Source organism: Oncorhynchus nerka, linkage group LG18, assembly GCF_034236695.1.
Source record: "Oncorhynchus nerka isolate Pitt River linkage group LG18, Oner_Uvic_2.0, whole genome shotgun sequence".
NCBI classification, from domain to species: domain Eukaryota; kingdom Metazoa; phylum Chordata; class Actinopteri; order Salmoniformes; family Salmonidae; genus Oncorhynchus; species Oncorhynchus nerka.
Genome location: NC_088413.1, coordinates 82168110 through 82188671, shown reverse-complemented (window position 1 = coordinate 82188671; position 20562 = coordinate 82168110). Strand labels below are relative to the sequence as shown.

The 20562-nt window shown below is 45.4% G+C and overlaps 2 protein-coding genes across 10 annotated transcripts in view; both read right to left on the bottom strand.

Annotated features, from left to right (window-relative positions):
* The window catches only part of smoc1 (SPARC related modular calcium binding 1), a 573206-nt gene that overhangs the window by 222134 nt on the left and 330510 nt on the right, over window positions 1-20562 (bottom strand). The window lies entirely within an intron of this gene.
* Window positions 1752-19770, bottom strand: LOC115126818 (exonuclease 3'-5' domain-containing protein 2-like). Of its 3 annotated transcripts, none has more exons than XM_065004411.1 (12): window positions 19612-19770; window positions 13611-14145; window positions 12992-13120; window positions 12729-12856; window positions 9497-9623; window positions 8718-9022; window positions 8074-8180; window positions 5911-6046; window positions 5199-5361; window positions 4678-4880; window positions 4322-4504; window positions 1752-2680 (listed from the first exon to the last, which is right to left on the bottom strand). In XM_065004411.1, the coding sequence occupies exons 2-12, from the start codon at window positions 13980-13982 to the stop codon at window positions 2581-2583; spliced, it is 1953 nt and encodes a 650-aa protein (XP_064860483.1). In that variant the 5' UTR covers window positions 13983-14145; window positions 19612-19770; the 3' UTR covers window positions 1752-2580. The 3 variants fall into 3 exon arrangements, with proteins under 3 accessions (XP_064860483.1, XP_064860481.1, XP_064860482.1); XM_065004409.1 differs by lacking the exon at window positions 19612-19770 and adding an exon at window positions 17141-17341; XM_065004410.1 differs by lacking the exon at window positions 19612-19770 and adding an exon at window positions 17141-17340 and having other exon boundaries at window positions 2588-4504.

Here is a 20562-nt window from a genome sequence, read left to right as displayed (position 1 = left end):
TCAATGACTTACAGATTGCTGTCATCTGGCCTGTTCTTCTGTTTCAACTCGTCGAGCTGACCCTGGGAGAACTGATGTTCTCCTGTTTCAACTCGTCGTGCTGACCCTGGGAGAACTGCTGTTCTCCTGTTTCACCACATCGTGCTGACCCTGGGAGAACTGCTGTTCTCCTGTTTCAACTCATCGTGCTGACCCTGGGAGAACTGCTGTTCTCCTGTTTCAACTCATCGTGCTGACCCTGGGAGAACTGCTGTTCTCCTGTTTTAACTCATCGTGCTGACCCTGGGAGAACTGCTGTTCTCCTGTTTCAACTCATCGTGCTGACCCTGGGAGAACTGCTGTTCTCCTGTTTCAACTCATCGTGCTGACCCTGGGAGAACTGCAAACTGTTCTTCAGGTTCTGGACCTCTCTGGTCAGGTCCTTCATTCTTTTATTAGTTGACTCCACCAGTATTTGGATAAAACACTAAGATATTTTCTTGTTGTAACAACTGCTTTCGTTCATCTAAAAAGATCCCTCACCTGCGATGGAGAGACATTACTGTCCTCGGTCGTTGTCATGGTTGATTACCAACAACGACGAGACGGCCTACAGGGAGGAGGTGAGGGCCCTCGGAGTGTGGTGTCAGGAAAATAACCTCACACTCAACGTCAACAAAACTAAGGAGATGATTGTGGACTTCAGGAAACAGCAGAGGGAACACCCCTCTATCCACATCGATGGAACAGTAGTGGAGAGGGTAGCAAGTTAAGTTCCTCGGCATACACATCACAGACAAACTGAATTGGTCCACTCACACAGACAGCATCGTGAAGAAGGCGCAGCAGCGCCTCTTCAACCTCAGGAGGCTGAAGAAATTCGGCTTGTCACCAAAAGCACTCACAAACTTCTACAGATGCACAATCGAGAGCATCCTGGCGGGCTGTATCACCGCCTGGTACGGCAACTGCTCCGCCCTCAACCGTAAGGCTCTCCAGAGGGTAGTGAGGTCTGCACAACGCATCACCGGGGGCAAACTACCTGCCCTCCAGGACACCTACACCACCCGATGTTACAGGAAGGCCATAAAGATCATCAAGGACAACAACCACCAGAGCCATTGCCTGTTCACCCCGCTATCATCCAGAAGGCGAGGTCAGTACAGGTGCATCAAAGCTGGGACCGAGAGACTGAAAAACAGCTATCTCAAGGCCATCAGACTGTTAAACAGCCACCACTAACATTGAGTGGCTGCTGCCAACACACTGACATTGACACTGACCCAACTCCAGCCACTTTAATAATGGGAATTGATGGGAAATGTAAATATATCACTAGCCACTTTAAACAATGCTACCTTACATAATGTTACTTACCCTACATTATTCATCTCATATGCATACGTATATACTGTACTCTACATCATCGACTGCATCCTTATGTAATACATGTATCACTAGCCACTTTAACTATGCCACTTTGTTTACTTTGTCTACATACTCATCTCATATGTATATACTGTACTCAATACCATCTACTGTATGCTGCTCTGTACCATCACTCATTCATATATCCTTATGTACATATTCCTTATCCCCTTACACTGTGTATAAGACAGTAGTTTTGGAATTGTTAGTTAGATTACTTGTTGGTTATTACTGCATTGTCGGAACTAGAAGCACAAGCATTTCGCTACACTCGCATTAACATCTGCTAACCATGTGTATGTGACAAATAAAATTTGATTTGATTGAATAATTGACACAAGACATTTCAGCTTTTAATTTTTAATTCAATTCATTTGTAAAAAATAACTTAAAAAAATAATTCGACTTTGACATTGTGTGTCAGGTCAGTGACAAAAATAATAAAAATAATAAGCAACACATTTAAAAAATAAAATAAAAAAAATCAGGCTGAAACAGAATGTGTAAACAGGGTTGTGAATACTCCGAAGGCACCGTACAGGAAGCCATTTCAGACACATTCAATGTCTGGTCGTCACTTGGCATCAATTCATAACGGCTGATCAGTTACTGAATTTATAGCTTTGTCCGATCCATTAAAAGAAATTTGACAAAGATGAGGTCTGTCGTGTTAAAAAGATTTTTTTTTTTTTAAAGCTACCGTCGCCAAGCAAACTTGATTTCTGTACAAATGCGAAGTAATTATCTTTAGAACTGAAAACCCGCAGGGGAAATTATAACTCTTATTTAATTATAACTAAGAGCAGGTTCCAGCTTCGTCTAAAATACATGATTTTCCTGAAACAGGTCAATATTCAGACCCCACGACTTGTTACGTTACAGCTTTAATCTAAAATTGATTAAATTAATGAATCAGTCTACACACAATATCCCATAATGACAAAGTGTTTTTTTAGAAATTAAGAAATGCATAAAACTAAAACAGATACCTTATTTAACATAAGTATTCAGACACTTTGCTATGAGACTAAGTTGAGCTCAGGTACATCCGGTTTCCCATTGATCATTCTTGAGATGTTTCTACAACTTGATCGGACATGATTTGGAAAGACACTGTCTATATAAGATCCCACAGTTGACAGGACATATCAGAACAAAAACCAAGCCACGAGGTCACAGGAATTGTCCGTAGAGCTCAGACAGGATTGTGTCGAGACACAGTGGTGGCAGCATCAAGCTGTGGGGAGGTTTTTCAGCGGCAAGGACTGGGAGACTAGTCAGGATCGAGGGAAAGAACAAAAAGTACAGAGAGATGAAAACCTGCTCCAGAGTGCTCAGGACCTCAGACTGGGGGGGAAAGGTTCACCTTCCAACAGGACAACGATCCTAAGCAATGACAACACAGGAGAGCTTGAGGGGATCTGCAGAGAGGTATGGGAGAAACTCCCCAAATACAGGTGTGCCAAACTCATATAGCATCATACCAAGAAGACTTGAGGCTGTAATCACTACCAAAAAGGTACTTCAACAAAGTAGAGGGTCTGAATACTTATGTAAATGTGATATTTAAAAATGTCAAATAAATCAACAAATTTGCAACAAAAGTCTAAAAACAAGTTTTTTGCTTAGTCATTATGAGAAAGGAAGGGGGGGGGGGGACACACCTAGTCAGTTGTACAATTAGGGATGTGTGGGGTGCTTTCTAAATCGACGTCAACATCATATGGATGTTGATGAGGGGGAAAAAAAACTACTATTTAATCCATTGAAGAATATGTGACAAGTCAAGGGGTCTGAATACTTTCCCAAACGCACTGTATGGGGCCCGTTTCCTGGGCCTAGATGAAGTCTCGTCTCCTACGCTATTTTCTGGCTAGGACTAGTTTTAAATCTGGGAAACCGAACCATAGCAGGGATCGTCACCATACCACTATGGTGAGAGAGTACGATACCTGGTATTTCCATGGCAACAAGGAAAAACCCCCAAAGCAGACTGAACTCTTGCGTCATTAAAATCTACTGGATGTAAAATATTGTCTGTTGTAGGAAAATAAACATGTGCTTCTGGTTGACAGCATTAGGACTGTTTCCTCTCAGGAAATTCAGTCTGCTTCATGTTTTGTTTTCCTTGCCACGATACCTCAGAGTATTGGGATACTGGTATCGTTACGATCCTAAACCAGTGGTTTTTTAGGTTTTTATTCAATAGGATTTCATCATGAATTCTGCACCATCGTCTCCAGTTAGTGTTCACAGAGTTATTTGACCTCGGTCAGAACAACAAGGCAGAGTCTCTCTCCTCAGGCTCTAGATCTCAAAATGTACTACACTATATAAAAGAACAGGGTGCCAATTTGTCAGTAAGGCAGCCAATACATCCTGCTGGGCCCATGAGCACAGTCTGTCTGGCATTTAACATGTAAGGCACCACAATCAGATCAGAGCAACAGATGTCCTCGTCCAGCCAACAGTAGACTGAGGAGGATCGCAGGCACTGAACACACACAGAATTACAACCCTTCACCTGTAGGCATTAGTCTGTTCTCTGGGATACTGTGTAATCCCCAGGTAGAGGCTGCTGCAACAGCTGATGAGATCAGCCTGGTACCAGACAAACCGAGACAGACGTAGCCTGGGACCCAGACAGACGTAGCCTGGGACCCAGACAGACGTAGCCTGGGACCCAGACAGACGTAGCCTGGGAACCAGACAGACGTAGCCTGGGAACCAGACAGACGTAGCCTGGGACCCAGACAGACGTAGCCTGGGACCCAGACAGACGTAGCCTGGGACCCAGACAGACGTAGCCTGGGACCCAGACAGACGTAGCCTGGGACCCAGACAGACGTAGCCTGGGACCCAGACTGTGGTGACTGTAGGTCAGTTCAGCTGGATGGGAAGGTCCTCTCCGTACCTGCGTAGTAACTTGTTGTGGTTGTGGCTGACAGACCAGAGAGAAGGAAGGTAGCGAGGTGTCATGGTGGATAGGAAGTGTTGCCTCCAGCGGTGCTCCAGCTCCATTAATCCCTTCAGGCCCTGCTCGGCGGTCGCCTGCACCACCTTCAGCCCGTGGGGAACGTAGCTCTCATTGAAGATCCTGGGGGGGGCAGGGTAATCAAATCAATTTCTTCATTATAACAACTGGATACCAAAGAGCAAGAAGAAGCAAACGTCCAAGAACTAAACATCTCGATAGGAACTAAACATCTCGATAGGAACCGGCTCAGAGCGGAGGCCCATGCTCGTCAGGTTAACAGAGCAGACCCTCACCTGGTCTCCAGGCCTGCAGCACTCTGAAGTGTCTCGGGAGTCAGCTCCACGTCGGTGTCGTTGAAGAAGGACCTTATGACCTTCTGTAGCTCATCTCTCCTGGCCTCTGGAAGCCCCGCCCCCACGGTGAGCAGGGCTCGGGCGGCAGAACGAACCCTCCTGCGGTCAGAGTCCTCCAGGAGACATACGCCCTCCTCACACCCCTGGGGAGGGGGGGATAAATATCCACACAGTTGAATATCTCAACAATATATTGATACTCTGAGCCAACATGGTTTTAACACTTATTTCCATGACTGATTAAAAGTTATTTTCTCAACTTCTCTTGTCCCTCTGCAGCAGACAATGTTTAGAACATAAAATCAATATATCAAATCACAATAAAATGACTAAATATAGAATAGCGATGCATATAAATTCACACAAAATCAGAATACATGAGAACACCTCAGTATGGTGATAATATCCTATGGTGAGGTGCCTCGCAATTCCCAACCCTCTCACACACTTCCCAGCCCTACCTGGGGCGCGCCATGCTCATCAGCCAGCTGCTGCTTCAGGAAGCCGTCGTGAACGTTGCAGGCCGCGTGACAGGAAGTGCACAGCAGCAAGACGTCATGGGAGTTGTGGTCCTTCATCTCCGAGGGGAAGTGACGTTTGTATTCATGAGGAACGATGTTCTTCCTGTAGGGAGGTAAGATGAGACGGCAACCAGTCGGCCCTCGACGCAGAGGGCAACCAGTCGGCCCTCGACGCAGAGGGGAACTAACACCGCTAAATAGTCGTTCCTGCCACCAACCACACAGGTTCTCCTCACCTGATATAAGAGTCGTTCTTGCCACCAACCACACAGGTTCTCCTCACCTGATATAAGAGTCGTTCCTGCCACCAACCACACAGGTTCTCCTCACCTGATATAAGAGTCGTTCCTGCCACCAACCACACAGGTTCTCCTCACCTGATATAAGAGTCGTTCCTGCCACCAACCACACAGGTTCTCCTCACCTGATATAAGAGTCGTTCCTGCCACCAACCACACAGGTTCTCCTCACCTGATATAAGAGTCGTTCTTGCCACCAACCACACAGGTTCTCCTCACCTGATATAAGAGTCGTTCCTGCCACCAACCACACAGGTTCTCCTCACCTGATATAAGAGTCGTTCTTGCCACACAGGTTCTCCTCACCTGATATAAGAGTCGTTCCTGCCACCAACCACACAGGTTCTCCTCACCTGATATAAGAGTTGTTCTTGCCACACACCACACACAGGTTCTCCTTGGCAGTCAGGTAGTAGTCCTGCTGGGAGTCTGGACGTCCCGAAGGCTCAAACAGCAGACGCACGATGAAGGGCTCCTCACTCTGCAGCACTAGAGGAAGACAGGAGAAGAGTCAACTTTAACTGACCTTGGCCCGTGTGGCTAGGGGGCCTAACCTTGGCTAGGGGGCCTAACCTTGGCTAGGGGGCCTAACCTTGGCTAGGGGGCCTAACCTTGGCTAGGGGGCCTAACCTTGGCCCGTGTGGCCTAACCTTGGCTAGGGGGCCTAACCTTGGCCCGTGTGGCCTAACATTGAAATGTTTCTTACAGAATAAATATGAAAAGTATGAACATAAAAATTTAGAGGGAAAAGTTTGGAGATTAGGGGAAAATTATAAGACCAAAAGGTGAGAACAGTTTACCCGACAAGACAATATAATCATTACACTTTGATTTTGTGCGCATTTTTCTGTACTTTTCACTGGATATGTTGATAATTAAATCTTAAAATGCACATTTTGAACAAACCCGTCAGTCCAAACACATACAGAGCTGTGAGTCACAGAACTACAGCCTGACCTGATGTATAGCATGTTACTGGACAGCCTGACCCGATGCGCTACTGGACAGCCTGACCCGGTGCGTTACTGGACAGCCTGACCCGGTGCGTTACTGGACAGCCTGACCCGATGCGTTACTGGACAGCCTGACCCGATGCGTTACTGGACAGCCTGACCCGATGCGTTACTGGACAGCCTGACCCGATGCGTTACTGGACAGCCTGACCCGATGCGTTACTGGACAGCCTGACCCGATGCGTTACTGGACAGCCTGACCCGATGCGCTACTGGACAGCCTGACCCGATGCGCTACTGGACAGCCTGACCCGATGCGTTACTGGACAGCCTGACCCGATGCGTTACTGGACAGCCTGACCCGATGCGTTACTGGACAGCCTGACCCGATGCGTTACTGGACAGCCTGACCCGATGCGTTACTGGACAGCCTGACCCGATGCGTTACTGGACAGCCTGACCCGATGCGTTACTGGACAGCCTGACCCGATGCGTTACTGGACAGCCTGACCCGATGCGTTACTGGACAGCCTGACCCGATGCGTTACTGGACAGCCTGACCCGATGCGTTACTGGACAGCCTGACCCGATGCGTTACTGGACAGCCTGACCCGATGCGTTACTGGACAGCCTGACCCGATGCGTTACTGGACAGCCTGACCCGATGCGTTACTGGACAGCCTGACCCGATGCGTTACTGGACAGCCTGACCCGATGCGCTACTGGACAGCCTGACCCGATGCGCTACTGGACAGCCTGACCCGATGCGCTACTGGACAGCCTGACCCGATGCGCTACTGGACAGCCTGACCCGATGCGCTACTGGACAGCCTGACCCGATGCGTTACTGGACAGCCTGACCCGATGCGTTAATGGACAGCCTGACCCGATGCGTTAATGGACAGCCTGACCCGATGCGTTAATGGACAGCCTGACCCGATGCGTTACTGGACAGCCACTACGTTCCAACTTTAGGAGCTTACAAGTGCCAGTGTAAAAGTGTAAAAGGCTACCTGCTCATTTTGCAGTATGAACCCACCAATACTACAATGTTCCCATTGACTGTACATATGAAACCATGGTCAGTGTTGGCACTGCCAGCAGGGTATAAGGTGGTGTTTGTCTACCTCCTATGGTCAGTGTTGGCACTGCCAGCAGGGTATAAGGTGGTGTTTGTCTACCCTCCTATGGTCAGTGTTGGCACTGCCAGCAGGGTATAAGGTGGTGTATGTCTACCTCCTATGGTCAGTGTTGGCACTGCCAGCAGGGTATAAGGTGGTGTTTGTCTACCTCCTATGGTCAGTGTTGGCACTGCCAGCAGGGTATAAGGTGGTGTATGTCTACCTCCTATGGTCAGTGTTGGCACTGCCAGCAGGGTATAAGGTGGTGTTTGTATACCCTCCTATGGTCAGTGTTGGCACTGCCAGCAGGGTATAAGGTGGTGTTTGTCTACCCTCCTATGGTCAGTGTTGGCACTGCCAGCAGGGTATAAGGTGGTGTTTGTCTACCCTCCTATGGTCAGTGTTGGCACTGCCAGCAGGGTATAAGGTGGTGTTTGTATACCTCCTATTCCTTTATCCAGGTACCACTGGGCCTTCTTCTTGTCGCAGGTACAGAGGGGTTGTCCATCCGGGGCATAGAGGAAGCAGTTGTCATAAAGAGGAGACTTCCTGCAACACACAGAGCGAACAGAACCCCAGGGGATCAGACTAGTGACTAACACAGAACCCCAGGGGATCAGACTAGTGACTAACACAGAACCCCAGGGGATCAGACTAGTGACTAACACAGAACCCCAGGGGATCAGACTAGTGACTAACACAGAACCCCAGGGGATCAGACTAGTGACTAACACAGAACCCCAGGGGATCAGACTAGTGACTAACACAGAACCTCAGGGGATCAGACTAGTGACTAACACAGAACCCCAGGGGATCAGACTAGTGACTAACACAGAACCTCAGGGGATCAGACTAGTGACTAACACAGGAAAATGTATAAAACCCGTCTAAAATTAAGGCCAGAATCACACTACTTTTACACCAAAGGTTTACCTAAAATGTGGGTGATTGTTACTATGAAAGTCAGGCAAATTGTTCGGTATTACGACCCTGAAAACTGGCATTTTCCAGAGGTCAGTAACAAATGCCTGCTCCATGGGCTTGTGCTATGAAAGAGATCCCTGGACAGACAAACCCACCACTGACCTAGCAGCGTAGCCCACACCGAGCGGTTTTCTCTTGTTGTTCCTTCTGGGGTCTGGTACTTGCTGGTCCCCAGTCTCGGGGCTTTCCGAAGTAGGCTGCTGGCGCTTCTTACTCTTCCTCTTACCGTCCTCTCCCTCTCCTCCACCCCTCTCCCTGAAGGGTGTGTCTACCAGGCCCTGGCAGCGATTGGCCAGCTGGGTATAGCCACTCCCACTGTCAGGTGAGGGCGTGGTGTCTGAGTTGAGGCCCAGCAGGTGGATGAACAGGGCGATGGATACCTGGGCATCTCGGGCTGCGTAAGTTATCTTGGGGTCACAAGACAAAGAGATTGGGGTTAAAAATCAGAGACAACGTGTTTGAGAGGGATCCCTGAGCAAAATAAAACTGCAGAGGATCGCACATCTTCACAACATAGTAGTTGGTTATATTTGGGATGCAAGGAGATTTGTCGATCAGTTATTCGTCGCAGTCCGACTGCACTGTAGTTGATCTCAAACAGTAACATCAAATCTTTCCATACCACAGGATCCCTGTATTAATTAGCACCAGTAGTGTAGTTTACCTGTTCTGGGATCAGTAGTGTAGTTTACCTGTTCTGGGATCAGCCACTATGGATCCATCCTGTATTAATTAGCACCAGTAGTATAGTTTACCTGTTCTGGGATCAGCCACTATGGATCCATCCTGTATTAATTAGCACCAGTAGTATAGTTTACCTGTTTTAGGATCAGCCACTATGGATCCATCCTGTATTAATTAGCACCAGTAGTGTAGTTTACCTGTTCTGGGGTCAGCTGGTCAGCCTCCCAGTTACTGCACCGTAGAGTCATGGATTTATCCAGAGACACATTGAGCAGGTCAGCAGCCAGAGACTTGAGGCTCAAACCATTGTTCAGCACTACCTTCCTGCACAGAAAAACACCGGTTCAGAACCAGAGCCTGGGAAACACCGGTTCAGAACCAGAGCCTGGGAAACACCGGTTCAGAACCAGAGCCTGGGAAACACCGGTTCAGAACCAGAGCCTGGGAAACACCGGTTCAGAACCAGAGCCTTCAGAACCAGAGCCTGGGAAACACCGGTTCAGAACCAGAGCCTGGGAAACACCGGTTCAGAACCAGAGCCTGGGAAACACCGGTTCAGAACCAGAGCCTGGGAAACACCGGTTCAGAACCAGAGCCTGGGAAACACCGGTTCAGAACCAGAGCCTGGGAAACACCGGTTCAGAACCAGAGCCTGGGAAACACCGGTTCAGAACCAGAGCCTGGGAAACACCGGTTCAGAACCAGAGCCTGGGAAATACAGTTGAAGTGGGAAGTTTACATTCACTTAGGTTGGAGTCATTAAAACTAGTTTACATCCACTTAGGTTGGAGTCATTAAAACTAGTTTACATCCACTTAGGTTGGAGTCATTAAAACTAGTTTACATACACTTAGGTTGGAGTCATTAAAACTAGTTTACATTCACTTAGGTTGGAGTCATTAAAACTAGTTTACATCCACTTAGGTTGGAGTCATTAAGACTAGTTTACATCCACTTAGGTTGGAGTCATTAAAACTAGTTTACATTCACTTAGGTTGGAGTCATTAAAACCTTGTTTTTCAACCACTCCACACATTTCTACTTAAACTATAGTTTTGTCAAGTCGGTTAGGACATCTACTTTGTGCATGACACAAGTACATTTTTCCAACAATAAATTACAGGCAGATTATTTCTTTATCACAAGTGGGTCAGAAGTTTACATACTGTTGACTGTGCCTTTTAACAGCTTGGATGATTCCGATGATGTCAACGAGGCACTGAGTTTGAAGGTAGGCCTTGAAATACATCCACAGGTACACCTCCAATTGACTCAAATGATGTCAATTAGCCTATCAGAAGCTTCTAAAGCCATGACATTTAAAATGACTTGTGTCATACACAAATTAGATGTCCTAACTCACTTGCCAAAACTAGTTTGTTAACAAGGAAGTTGTAGAGTGGTTGAAAAACAAGTTAATGACACCAACCTAAGTGTATGTAAACTAGTTTTAATGACTCCAACCTAAGTGTATGTAAACTAGTTTTAATGACTCCAACCTGAGTGGATGTAAACAAGTTAATGACACCAACCTAAGTGTATGTAAACAAGTTAATGACACCAACCTAAGTGTATGTAAACAAGTTAATGACACCAACCTAAGTGTATGTAAACAAGTTAATGACACCAACCTAAGTGAATGTAAACTAGTTTTAATGACTCCAACCTAAGTGTATGTAAACTAGTTTTAATGACTCCAACCTAAGTGAATGTAAACTAGTTTTAATGACTCCAACCTAAGTGTATGTAAACTAGTTAATGACTCCAACCTAAGTGAATGTAAACTAGTTAATGACTCCAACCTAAGTGTATGTAAACTAGTTAATGACTCCAACCTAAGTGAATGTAAACTAGTTTTAATGACTCCAACCTAAGTGTATGTAAACTAGTTTTAATGACTCCAACCTAAGTGTATGTAAACTAGTTTTAATGACTCCAACCTAAGTGTATGTAAACTAGTTAATGACTCCAACCTAAGTGAATGTAAACTAGTTTTAATGACTCCAACCTGAGTGTATGTAAACAAGTTTTAATGACTCCAACCTGAGTGGATGTAAAACTCTGACTTGTAGATCTTCTGCACATTGTCAGACCTGAGCCCATTAAGGAAATATTTGACTGTGTACAGACTGAGCATAGCCTTGCTATTGAGAATGGCCGCCGTAGGTAGCCTGTCTTCTCTTGAGAGCCAGGTCTATGTGCTCACTGCCACAAAATGAGGTGGAAACTGAGCTGTACTTCCTAACCTCCTGCCCAATGTATGACCATATTAGAGAGACATATTTCCCTCAGATTGCACAGATCCCCACAAAGTATTTGAAAACAAATTCAATTTTGATCAACTCCCATATCTATAGAGTGAAATACCACAGTGTGCCATCAGGTGCCAAATGTTAGTAAATATTTTGTTATTTTAATTATCTATTTCACTTGCTTTGGCAATGTTCCCCATGCCAATAAAGCCCCTTGAATTGAGACAGAGAATCTGGAGGGTAAACGGTTGATCAAAACAGAACCTCGAGATGTGTTTGTTCTTCAGGAGGTAGAGATGGTTTGTTCTTCAGGAGGTAGTGATGGTTTGTTCTTCAGGAGGTAGTGATGGTTTGTTCTTCAGGAGGTAGTGATGGTTTGTTCTTCAGGAGGTAGTGATGGTTTGTTCTTCAGGAGGTAGTGATGGTTTGTTCTTCAGGAGGTAGTGATGGTTTGTTCTTCAGGAGGTAGTGATGGTTTGTTCTTCAGGAGGTAGAGATGGTTTGTTCTTCAGGAGGTAGTGATGGTTTGTTCTTCAGGAGGTAGTGATGGTTTGTTCTTCAGGAGGTAGTGATGGTTTGTTCTTCAGGAGGTAGTGATGGTTTGTTCTTCAGGAGGTAGTGATGGTTTGTTCTTCAGGAGGTAGTGATGGTTTGTTCTTCAGGAGGTAGTGATGGTTTGTTCTTCAGGAGGTAGTGATGGTTTGTTCTTCAGGAGGTAGTGATGGTTTGTTCTTCAGGTAGATATTTCATATTGTAGACTGTAGGTTCTATCTATCAATGTAACTGTGTGTATAATTTCCAATCCCCCATATATTGAATTTTTTTAAAATATATTTTCCTTTATTATTGTCCCTTCACCTCACCACCCCTCGACTAATTGGAGTAAACTAATGTTCCACTTCTACATCCCACAGACACGGTATATTTGACATTAGTCATCTATGTTTATGTGTATTTAGTCCCAACATTCAGCTCCACTCAGACCCTCCCATCAATCTCTGAAAATTCTATTTTCCAAATATTTCAACTGTGCTGTAAATGTTTAAGAAAAAAAGAAGTCTAAAACCTTTATATTCTCATAGTTTCTACAGATTGTAAATTTAAAAAGATGAACATTTGTACTCAGTTGTATTATATAAAAGATGGGCTTTGGTTGATAGTCAATCTCCAGTAGTACCTTTGTCGTAGTGCGAGATATCTCAGGTCCACGGTACTCCCCAGTGACAGACCGTAGTCTCGGGTCAGACGTTTCCCGTCCTCATAACAGCCCACGCCCACCTTCAGGACATGGGGGTCCCGGAGGACCTATATAATAATACAACAGAATATATGCCATCCACCCATAATTGTAATATTGGTGTCCCCAGTGGGAATCGAACCCACTATACTGGCATTAAAAAGCATAATTCTCCACCAACTGAGCCACAGAGGACCATATACCTCCTTCAAGCTGAGGGGAAAGTCCTGCTGGCTTCCTCGGAGCAGCTGTAGCCTCACCACCACACACAGGCCAGAGTAGGAAGTCATCTGGAGGAGGGAGACAGCTGACGACTTACCATTCACTGACACCTGGGGAGGGAGAGGAAGGTGGATGAGGAGGGAGACGGCTGACCCTTCACTGACACCTGGGGAGGGAGAGGAAGGTGGATGAGGAGGGAGACGGCTGACCCTTCACTGACACCTGGGGAGGGAGAGGAAGGTGGATGAGGGAGACGGCTGACCCTTCACTGACACCTGGGGAGGGAGAGGAAGGTGGATGAGGGAGACGGCTGACCCTTCACTGACACCTGGGGAGGGAGAGGAAGGTGGATGAGGGAGACGGCTGACCCTTCACTGACACCTGGGGAGGGAGAGGAAGGTGGATGAGGGAGACGGCTGACCCTTCACTGACACCTGGGGAGGGAGAGGAAGGAGGATGAGGAGGGAGACAGCTGACCCTTCACTGACACCTGGGAAGAAGGGGAATACGGAGAGGAGGGTGGATGAGGAAGGAGCGGAAGACTATGACAGGAAATATACTTTTTACATGCAAAACGAACTCGTACACCCAGGCCCTTACCCATTCGCAGTCCAGCCCGAGGACGGGGTAGACTGATAGCTCCTTTTGCAGCGACGGCCACAGCTGCTCCCAATCCTCCTCAGAGCTCACCATCACAGACTGCACTGCCAAGAGCTGGTCAGCAGGGGGCAGTGAAACAGGCAGGAGGTCCAGGCTCTGACCAGGGGTTAGCTGGGACTCGACAGGCTCTGGTTTCACAGGACCCAGCTGTTCCACTGATACGGGACCAGTGCTGACCCCTATCTGACCCGGAGATAGACGCCGCTTCTTCTGTGTCCTCAGGGTTGGCTGTCGCCATAGTAACAGGCCTCCCAAGGTGGCCCCCAACAGGGTGACCACCGTAGCCATCAGGGCATTAAATCTAGTAGCCATCTTGGGTTTCAGAGGTCCCGATTTGGTTAGAGCTGGTTGGTTGTGTGGTGTGTAGAGGGGTGTAGGTAGACAGACCTTTACAGATCGAATTGAAGTTTGTTCAGAGATACTGGTGATGTCAGCATTGGGGAACAGCAAGATTTGTCCTGTCCAACGTCGGCGCCTGTGAAGAGAAAAGACTATTGGTTAGTAGAAGACATCTCATCCCCTGGGAAATAATCTGCTATAGTCACATGTCATCATCACTACAGGACAACTCAATCTGCTATAGTCACATGTCAACATCACTACAGGACAACTCAATCTGCTATAGTCACATGTCAACATCACTACAGGACAACTCAATCTGCTATAGTCACATGTCATCATCACTACAGGACAACTCAATCTGCTATAGTCACATGTCATCACTACAGGACAACTCAATCTGCTATAGTCACATGTCATCACTACAGGACAACTCAATCTGCTATAGTCACATGTCATCACTACAGGACAACTCAATCTGCTATAGTCACATGTCATCACTACAGGACAACTCAATCTGCTATAGTCACATGTCAACATCACTACAGGACAACTCAATCTGCTATAGTCACATGTCATCACTACAGGACAACTCAATCTGCTATAGTCACATGTCATCACTACAGGACAACTCAATCTGCTATAGTCACATGTCATCACTACAGGACAACTCAATCTGCTATAGTCACATGTCATCATCACTACAGGACAACTCAATCTGCTATAGTCACATGTCAACATCACTACAGGACAACTCAATCTGCTATAGTCACATGTCATCATCACTACAGGACAACTCAATCTGCTATAGTCACATGTCAACATCACTACAGGACAACTCAATCTGCTATAGTCACATGTCATCACTACAGGACAACTCAATCTGCTATAGTCACATGTCAACATCACTACAGGACAACTCAATCTGCTATAGTCACATGTCATCACTACAGGACAACTCAATCTGCTATAGTCACATGTCATCATCACTACAGGACAACTCAATCTGCTATAGTCACATGTCATCACTACAGGACAACTCAATCTGCTATAGTCACATGTCATCATCACTACAGGACAACTCAATCTGCTATAGTCACATGACATCACTACAGGACAACTCAATCTGCTATAGTCACATGTCATCACTACAGGACAACTCAATCTGCTATAGTCACATGTCATCACTACAGGACAACTCAATCTGCTATAGTCACATGTCATCACTACAGGACAACTCAATCTGCTATAGTCACATGTCAACATCACTACAGGACAACTCAATCTGCTATAGTCACATGTCATCACTACAGGACAACTCAATCTGCTATAGTCACATGTCATCATCACTACAGGACAACTCAATCTGCTATAGTCACATGTCATCACTACAGGACAACTCAATCTGCTATAGTCACATGTCATCACTACAGGACAACTCAATCTGCTATAGTCACATGTCATCATCACTACAGGACAACTCAATCTGCTATAGTCACATGTCAACATCACTACAGGACAACTCAATCTGCTATAGTCACATGTCAACATCACTACAGGACAACTCAATCTGCTATAGTCACATGTCATCATCACTACAGGACAACTCAATCTGCTATAGTCACATGTCATCACTACAGGACAACTCAATCTGCTATAGTCACATGTCAACATCACTACAGGACAACTCAATCTGCTATAGTCACATGTCATCACTACAGGACAACTCAATCTGCTATAGTCACATGTCATCATCACTACAGGACAACTCAATCTGCTATAGTCACATGTCAACATCACTACAGGACAACTCAATCTGCTATAGTCACATGTCAACATCACTACAGGACAACTCAATCTGCTATAGTCACATGTCATCATCACTACAGGACAACTCAATCTGCTATAGTCACATGTCAACATCACTACAGGACAACTCAATCTGCTATAGTCACATGTCATCACTACAGGACAACTCAATCTGCTATAGTCACATGTCATCACTACAGGACAACTCAATCTGCTATAGTCACATGTCATCATCACTACAGGACAACTCAATCTGCTATAGTCACATGTCATCACTACAGGACAACTCAATCTGCTAGTCACATGTCATCACTACAGGACAACTCAATCTGCTATAGTCACATGTCATCACTACAGGACAACTCAATCTGCTATAGTCACATGTCAACATCACTACAGGACAACTCAATCTGCTATAGTCACATGTCATCACTACAGGACAACTCAATCTGCTATAGTCACATGACATCACTACAGGACAACTCAATCTGCTATAGTCACATGTCATCATCACTACAGGACAACTCAATCTGCTATAGTCACATGTCATCACTACAGGACAACTCAATCTGCTATAGTCACATGTCAACATCACTACAGGACAACTCAATCTGCTATAGTCACATGTCAACATCACTACAGGACAACTCAATCTGCTATAGTCACATGTCATCACTACAGGACAACTCAATCTGCTATAGTCACATGTCAACATCACTACAGGACAACTCAATCTGCTATAGTCACATGTCAACATCACTACAGGACAACTCAATCTGCTATAGTCACATGTCATCACTACAGGACAACTCAATCTGCTATAGTCACATGTCATCACTACAGGACAACTCAATCTGCTATAGTCACATGTCATCACTACAGGACAACTCAATCTGCTATAGTCACATGTCAACATCACTACAGGACAACTCAATCTGCTATAGTCACATGTCATCATCACAACTCACTGCTATAGTCACATGACAACTCAATCTGCTATAGTCACATGTCATCACTACAGGACAACTCAATCTGCTATAGTCACATGTCATCACTACAGGACAACTCAATCTGCTATAGTCACATGTCATCACTACAGGACAACTCAATCTGCTAGTCACATGTCATCACTACAGGACAACTCAATCTGCTATAGTCACATGTCATCACTACAGGACAACTCAATCTGCTATAGTCACATGTCATCACTACAGGACAACTCAATCTGCTATAGTCACATGTCATCATCACTACAGGACAACTCAATCTGCTATAGTCACATGTCATCATCACTACAGGACAACTCAATCTGCTATAGTCACATGTCAACACATGAATATCTGGCGTCTTTGTGGGAAGTCGATGTTGCAGAGATTCCTGGAGTGATTGATGCTCGTCGGATGAATCATGTGAATAATGAAAAAGTCAAGAGTATCTGTTCTTTTGTTGATATGGAGTCTCCCTCAAGTGCAGTTGGGATAATATCAACTACAGAGTCAGAGCATTTGTTCCAAGACCGAAGCAGTTTGGTCAAGGAAGAGACAAGACTCGACACAGAAGAGACAAGACTGGTTTTGTACTGGTTAAGATAAGGGTTAAGGACACCGTGCGCTAGTTAACTCGCTAATTAAGGACACCGTGCGCTAGTTAACTCGCTAATTAATGACACCGTGCGCTAGTTAACTCGCTAATTAAGGACACCGTGCGCTAGTTAACTCGCTAATTAAGGACACCGTGCGCTAGTTAACTCGCTAATTAAGGACACCGTGCGCTAGTTAACTCGCTAATTAAGGACACCGTGCGCTAGTTAACTAGGTAGTTATTAAGTACATGGTGTCGCTCCTGCCCTCACCCTCGTTGGGGGAAACCAGTGGCCGACAGACCGGGGACGAAGGACACGGTGTAGATGCCGTTGTTGCCCCCGACCTTCGATAATATTTATCAAGGGTTTTCTATGTTGAGATGTGTTGTCTGCACTGTAAACTGAGCGGTTAGTAGATTGTTTTCTACACGGTGTTCCATACAAAAATATATATATAATTAACGGTGGCTGTCATGTAATACTAGACTGCACTGAGCCTCACCTCCCCCAGTTTAAACACGATCAAGTGGGGTTCCTGCAGATGTGTGAACGCCCTGAATTTCAGCCTTCTGTTTTTAATGCTTATTTGATAGTAAATGACACATTCAATCCAGCGACTGGTTAGTGTTTCTAGAGATGATGGAAATGCCTGATAAATGCTTTTGATGGTGAATCCGACCCTTGGGAGTGCAAACAGCAGGGTATATAATAGCGGAGACAACACTGTGCAAACAGCAGGGTATATAATAGCGGAGACAACACTGTACAAACAGCAGGGTATATAATATAGGAGACAACACTGTGCAATCAGCAGGGTATATAATAGCGGAGACAACACTGTGCAATCAGCAGGGTATATAATAGCGGAGACAACACTGTGCAAACAGCAGGGTATATAATAGCGGAGACAACACTGTGCAATCAGCAGGGTATATAATAGCGGAGACAACACTGTGCAAACAGCAGGGTATATAATAGCGGAGACAACACTGTGCAATCAGCAGGGTATATAATAGCGGAGACAACACTGTGCAAACAGCAGGGTATATAATAGCGGAGACAACACTGTGCAATCAGCAGGGTATATAATAGCGGAGACAACACTGTGCAAACAGCAGGGTATATAATAGCGGAGACAACACTGTGCAAACAGCAGGGTATATAATAGCGGAGACAACACTGTGCAAACAGCAGGGTATATAATAGCGGAGACAACACTGTGCAAACAGCAGGGTATATAATAGCGGAGACAACACTGTGCAAACAGCAGGGTATATAATAGCGGAGACAACACTGTGCAAACAGCAGGGTATATAATAGCGGAGACAACACTGTGCAAACAGCAGGGTATATAATAGCGGAGACAACACTGTACAAACAGCAGGGTATATAATATAGGAGACAACACTGTGCAATCAGCAGGGTATATAATAGCGGAGACAACACTGTGCAAACAGCAGGGTATATAATAGCGGAGACAACACTGTGCAATCAGCAGGGTATATAATAGCGGAGACAACACTGTGCAATCAGCAGGGTATATAATAGCGGAGACAACACTGTGCAAACAGCAGGGTATATAATAGCGGAGACAACACTGTGCAATCAGCAGGGTATATAATAGCGGAGACAACACTGTGCAAACAGCAGGGTATATAATAGCGGAGACAACACTGTGCAATCAGCAGGGTATATAATAGCGGAGACAACACTGTGCAAACAGCAGGGTATATAATAGCGGAGACAACACTGTGTAATTCACTGTCGTTTACAAGTGTAGCTAGTTAGCTGGTACAAACTAGTCCGGTCGCTGGACAAGTTTGATTAACAGCTATTAATAAGCGTTGCTAAAATATATCTGGATGTTTCTGAATACTGGATGACTGATGTCGCTAGATAGTGAAGCGTGTCAGTCAGCTAACCTATTAGCTAATGTGGTTTCCACAATTATAAACGAGTTAGTCAGAGACCTAATCTAAAATGTAAAATAGCAATTAGTTTGTCATGTTGCGGTGGTTGTCACCAACTAACAGGAGCGTGTTTTCCATGCGAGACCTTTTCATAGTGAAGCTTAGCTTGGTAACGTTAAACTAATGTACTAACTAGCACAGACAACCTTAGCTGAATCTACTAGACAAGATACATCAGTTACCAACTTTAATGTCCTTCTCTGGACTGACATTTGCTGCTTGTTTATTTCCATTCACCTACCTTCAGTGTTTCACGTCCGCACCATAACGCAGCGCTGCCTTCCTGCACATGGCCACTGGTTTGTGGTGGTGTTGAGGTTCTTCTTCCGGGTCCATTTATCATGACGGACACATTACCCATGACATTATCCAGATAATGTAGGGGCCGTTCTAACAACCAAAATAAACCTCCTCGAAAATAGAAGCCATCTGGGAGGAGGCAAAAATCAGGTGGAACCCATTCTAGCCAATCAGAGGGCAGATATCACTGTAAACTGTTTCCACTAGTTACCACAGCCACAAAGACGACGGTCTACATCGTAGGAATTCATGAAAACTCAAATTCACTTTGTGGTTTTCATTTAAGGTTAGGGATACGTTTAACACTGTGGTTAAGGTTTCAAATCACATTTTATGAAGATAAATTGTAGAAATTGGTGGGGTTAATGACTTTGTGGCTGTGCGAACTAGTGACGACCAACTCCAATATATCATATCAGTAACATAACAACCTAATAATTACAAAACTTATATTCGATCAAAAGAGCCACACGTAGAAAATATGCCATACCTTAAAACAACAACAACAACAATAATACATTCGACAGTCCCATGGATCTCCATGCGAAAAAACGGCACCTGCTGGAGAAGACAGATTTTGTTCCCAGTTATCCCTCTCGCTTCCATGTGATGGACAAGGGGACATTGTCATGACAACGCCCCCACGCAGTCAGAGGAGGTGAGGATCAGAATAACACATATTTTAAGAGATTTTCCAGTTGTTCTGAAAGTAGCATTCAAGTGCCCAAACGGGTCCCTGAAAATGGTGTACTACGTCATATGTGTGCAGATATGTGCAGGACGTCATTGCTCTCTCTCTGCTGTGTGCGAGTCTTGCTAATGCTAGCTGTCAATCAAATGGCTAGGGGCCGAAAGCCATTGGCTGGACCTCAAATTGCTCGGTGGGTGCTGG

What these genes read in the sequence shown, in the direction of transcription:
- LOC115126818 (XM_065004409.1), bottom strand. An exon ending in AAGAACAACTCTTATATCAG is followed by an intron (nt 5,362 to 5,910) that starts GTGAGGAGAACC and finishes ACCTCCCTACAG; the next exon opens with GAAGAACATCGTTCCTCATG. An exon ending in GCTGCAGGCCTGGAGACCAG is followed by an intron (nt 4,505 to 4,677) that starts GTGAGGGTCTGC and finishes TGCCCCCCCCAG; the next exon opens with GATCTTCAATGAGAGCTACG.